This window comes from Octopus bimaculoides, chromosome 24 (assembly GCF_001194135.2).
Source record: "Octopus bimaculoides isolate UCB-OBI-ISO-001 chromosome 24, ASM119413v2, whole genome shotgun sequence".
Taxonomy (NCBI): Eukaryota; Metazoa; Mollusca; class Cephalopoda; order Octopoda; family Octopodidae; genus Octopus; species Octopus bimaculoides.
In genome coordinates this window covers 31,572,872-31,576,997 of record NC_069004.1, presented here as the reverse complement: position 1 = coordinate 31,576,997, position 4,126 = coordinate 31,572,872, and the positions used below count along the sequence as shown (strand labels likewise).

Sequence of the window (4,126 nt, the reverse complement as noted above, 5' to 3'; positions counted from 1 at the left end):
TATATATATGTATATATACGATGGGCTTCTTTCAGTTTCCGTCTACCAAATCTACTCACAAGGCTTTGGTCGGCCTGAGGCTATAGTAGAAGACACTTGCCCAAGGTGCCACACAGTGGGACTGAACCCGGAACCATCTGGTTGGGAAGCAAGATGCTTACCCCACAGCTATGCTTACGCCACATTGATGACACTACACTGAAAGTCTTCCCAATTAAGCACGAGTTCTCTGGCTGCCTTGCCACCCTTGCCCATCCATTGCAATTCTTTTTTTTTTGCCTGCCTCTTTAACTACAACCTCTTACTCTTCCTTCCATGATAATGTTTCCCATTATTATGCTAATTAAAAGACAGAAAATAATTAACAGGAAACACACTCTGAGAAATTCTGAGATAATTAGCAAGTAATGTAGAATCATTGTTTATTCTTGACGCCAGCTGTAAACTAATGCCAAGCAATGAGGGGCTAGCACAGCAATTTAACCATTTTAATTGGTTCCGATTGTTAACCAGACTTAAATGCAGAATGTCTAACTTCAGCAGTTTGTTAAACCATTTAACAAGATATGAGGAATACAAGACTTGTTACTGCAATATATGGTCTCACAAATTAATGAAGGAGACTCCCTATGGTCTTTGAAACTGATCAATTAACAACCAAATCTGCTTGAAATCACTAATTTAAAAGACTAAACTAATTTTTTTCTATCATGAATTTTTACTTTTTAGTATTTAAACCATCCTCATCTGGCCTAAATATTCTAACTGTTTTATGTTCAAACTGGCCAGATCCAGCCTCTCACACCTACCCTACAATGTCATTCTAAAACTAAACAATCTGGTGCATTTCTGGCCTTTTTAGAGATACCGAAGAGAGCCAAAAGCTGTAACTTTATCTTATCAGTTTGTGAAGGCATAATTCCTGAACCGGGCTCTGTGTTGCGTTCTTGAGCAAGACACTCTATTTCATGTTGCTCCAGTTCACTCAGCTGTAGAAATGAGTTGCGATGTCACAGGTGCCAAGCTCTATCAGCCCCTTTGCCTTTCCCTTGGATAACATCAGTGGCGTGAAGAAGGGAGGCTGGTATGCATGGGGGACTGCTGGTCTTCCTTAAACAACCTTGCTTGGACTTGTGCTTCAGCAAGGAACATTCTAGGTGCAATCTGCTGACCATTTATGACCGAAGGGGGTCTTCTTTGCACTTTTCAGTGACATACTTTTATCTATATGTCTTTATGTGTGTGCATGTATATGTATGCATTTGTGTGTGTGTTTGTACATATATTTGTATGTGTGTACAAAGGAGGGCTCTAGAAATAATTTTTATCATATGGTTGTAGGCTTGCAAGCAATTAATCTAGTATGCTTCACTGGATGTGCAATGTCGGTGTGCATGTACATCAGAGTGTAAGCGTCTTGAGAGAAAAGTTGGGCATAAAAGACATCAGATGCAGTGTGCGAGAGACAACTGTGTTGGTATGGTTATGAGATGCATGTGGATGAGGACAGTTGTGTAAAGAAGTGCCAATCTCTGTGGAGGGATCCTCTGGAAGGAGTAGACCCAAGAAGTCATCGGACGAGGTGATGAAGCATGATCTTTGAACGTTGGGCCTCACAGAGGCAATGACAAGTGACTGAGACCTTTGGCGATATGCCATGCCTAAGAAGACCTGTTACGCCAAATGAAATCATAGCCGTGGCCGATGCCATTGTCCCATAACTGGCACGTAAAAAACACCCACTACACTCTTGGAGTGGTTGGTGTTAGGAAGAGCATCCAGCTGTAGAAACCATACCAAATCAGATTGCAGCCTGGTGTAGCTCTCCAGCTTACCAGTTTCAGTCAAACTGTCCAACCCATGCCTGTATGGAAAGCAGATGTTAAATGATGATTATTTTTTTTTTTGTAAGATAACACATTATATAGAATATGTCCGTGTGTGAATGCGTGTATGTTTCTCAATTTCTTTCTTGCCTCTTTCTCTCTCTCTCCCTTTTCTTTCCTCTTTTTCTTCCTTTTTCCATCTCTTTCTGATCCTCTGTCATCTTTTCCTTTCTTACCCGCAGTGAAACCCTTGGCTGGGTACCCACCTGGGGAGATTACCATCACCAGTTTATAGAATCCTACCTCAAGAGTTACGGACTGACATCTTTAGACCTGGAAGTCATGTATGGAGCATACCGAGAAGACAATCTTAACTGTAAGTTGCACCTCTTCACTCAATTCTCCCCCCCTCTCTCTCATATACAGTAATCCCTCAATTATCACGGATGTTATGTTCCAATAACAGTACTGTACTGTATATTTCTTTTTTATTATTTTTATAATTTGTATATATTTATTTCATTATAAATTCAAAACAACACCACACACTCACCTCCTGAGTTTCATTTTCCATTCAGTATGTGCGATTCTTCATTTACTCATCTAAGATACATTACGTATTTTCTTTTAATATATTTTAATTAATGTGTTATACAGTGCGGTACAGTACTTTATTTATAATCTAAAAAAATATAAATACTCATCAGATGCAATATAAATTTACGCATATTAGCCAGAAAAATCTACAATGTGGTGAGGGTGCGATAGGTGAATCAAAGAAGATATACATAGGAAGCACGACTGATTTTAAGGGGTCACACAAATTTATTAATCAAGAAACTAAAATCCAACCGCACTAGCTACTTACATTAATAAATTAAAAATATGCAATAAAGAATTCAGTCTGGATTGGTCTATTATAACAAAAACCACACCACACAATACACACACTAGAAATTAGTAAATTATGTGCAAAAGAATCAATCAATATAACCCGCACTGATAACATAAATTTTACTTCATAAGATTTCGTCATAATTCTTTGTAGACATAAATATTTATCAATATTTAAATTTTTTCCCAAAAATAATTAGTTTATATGATTTGAACCTATTTACTCCTTGTGCGTTTGGATTCATCTTAAAATACTATTATCAATAGTTTTATAATCTGTTTAAACATGTAAACTGAGGCTCTTATTATATACCGTTTGCCTGAACAGTATGTTCTTTCGATACAGCATTCAAACAGCAACAAAATACAGGTCCTTGGTTATATTTAACCTCATGCTATTTCGCCTGTCTTTTTTCTCTTCCAGCTTTGTTCCTTTACCGTTCTGATAGCTTCTTGGAATCTTTACCTCAAGAAGAAAAATGTGCATTTCCTCAGAAAATGGGCAAATCTGATGCTCTGGTATCGGAAACGTGTAACAAAATCAATCAAAGATTTCCTGTAAGTACTCTCATTTTTATGCTGTGCTATGTGTGTAGGTGCATGGCTCAGTGGTTAGAGAGTCAGGCTCACAATTGTGAGGTAGTGAGTTCGATTCCAAGACTGGACTGTGTGTTGTGTTCTTGAGCAAGACACTTTATTTTCATGTTGTTCCAGCTGCGATGTTATTGATGTCAAGCTGTATCAGCCCCTTTACCTTTCCCTTGGATATCATCGGTAGATAGCAGCTGGAGATATGATAGTTTGACCAAAAGAACCAGCTGTTGCAAGCAAAATTAAATATTGAAAAAAACACATTTGGCCAAATTTGAACATACAACAGTTTCACATAATTGCAATGATATGTATTAAATGTATGTATGCACGCATGCCTGTATGTATGTGTTTATGTGTATTATATGTGTGTGTGTTTGCTTATTCAGTGATGGCAATGCTGTCACTCACTAATCCATTAATAAATATGAATGAGAGCTACACATCTCTGAAGATTTGACAGCGCAGTGTGATTGTGATTATATAATTAATTCTTTGTTAATGAAATACCCATAAGATATTCTCTCTAAATATTTATATACATTCTCTCTTGTTTTTGTTTTCTATTTGTACTCTGTGGATTCCATCCAAAAGATACTTGGATTATAATAATACAAGTCCTCCTCATGGACTTTCTCCAATTATATTTGAATACATTTACGGGTCTAAACATTGATTATTGGTTCAGCAATTTAAATTTTAAATTGCATCATTTGTGTGTCTGTTGCTCACTCTGGTCGGTCAGTCGGCCAATTTTCCTTTCAAAAGTAATGCCAGTTGTTTTATTGACAACAACCATAAGTTAAGGGTTATTT

General features: G+C 37.2%; 1 protein-coding gene across 3 annotated transcripts in view; it reads left to right on the top strand.

Annotated features, from left to right (window-relative positions):
* LOC106871073 (uncharacterized) overlaps positions 1–3,419 on the top strand; it is a 52,455-nt gene extending 49,036 nt beyond the window's left edge. For all 3 annotated transcript variants that reach the window (XM_052976335.1, XM_052976336.1, XM_014917346.2), the window contains exons 5-6: positions 2,069–2,202; positions 3,145–3,419. In XM_052976335.1, the coding sequence (XP_052832295.1) occupies positions 2,069–2,202; positions 3,145–3,404 (394 nt within the window). In that variant the 3' untranslated portion in view covers positions 3,405–3,419. The remainder of the gene's footprint in view (positions 1–2,068; positions 2,203–3,144) is intronic.
* Positions 3,420–4,126: the final 707 nt, after the last annotated feature.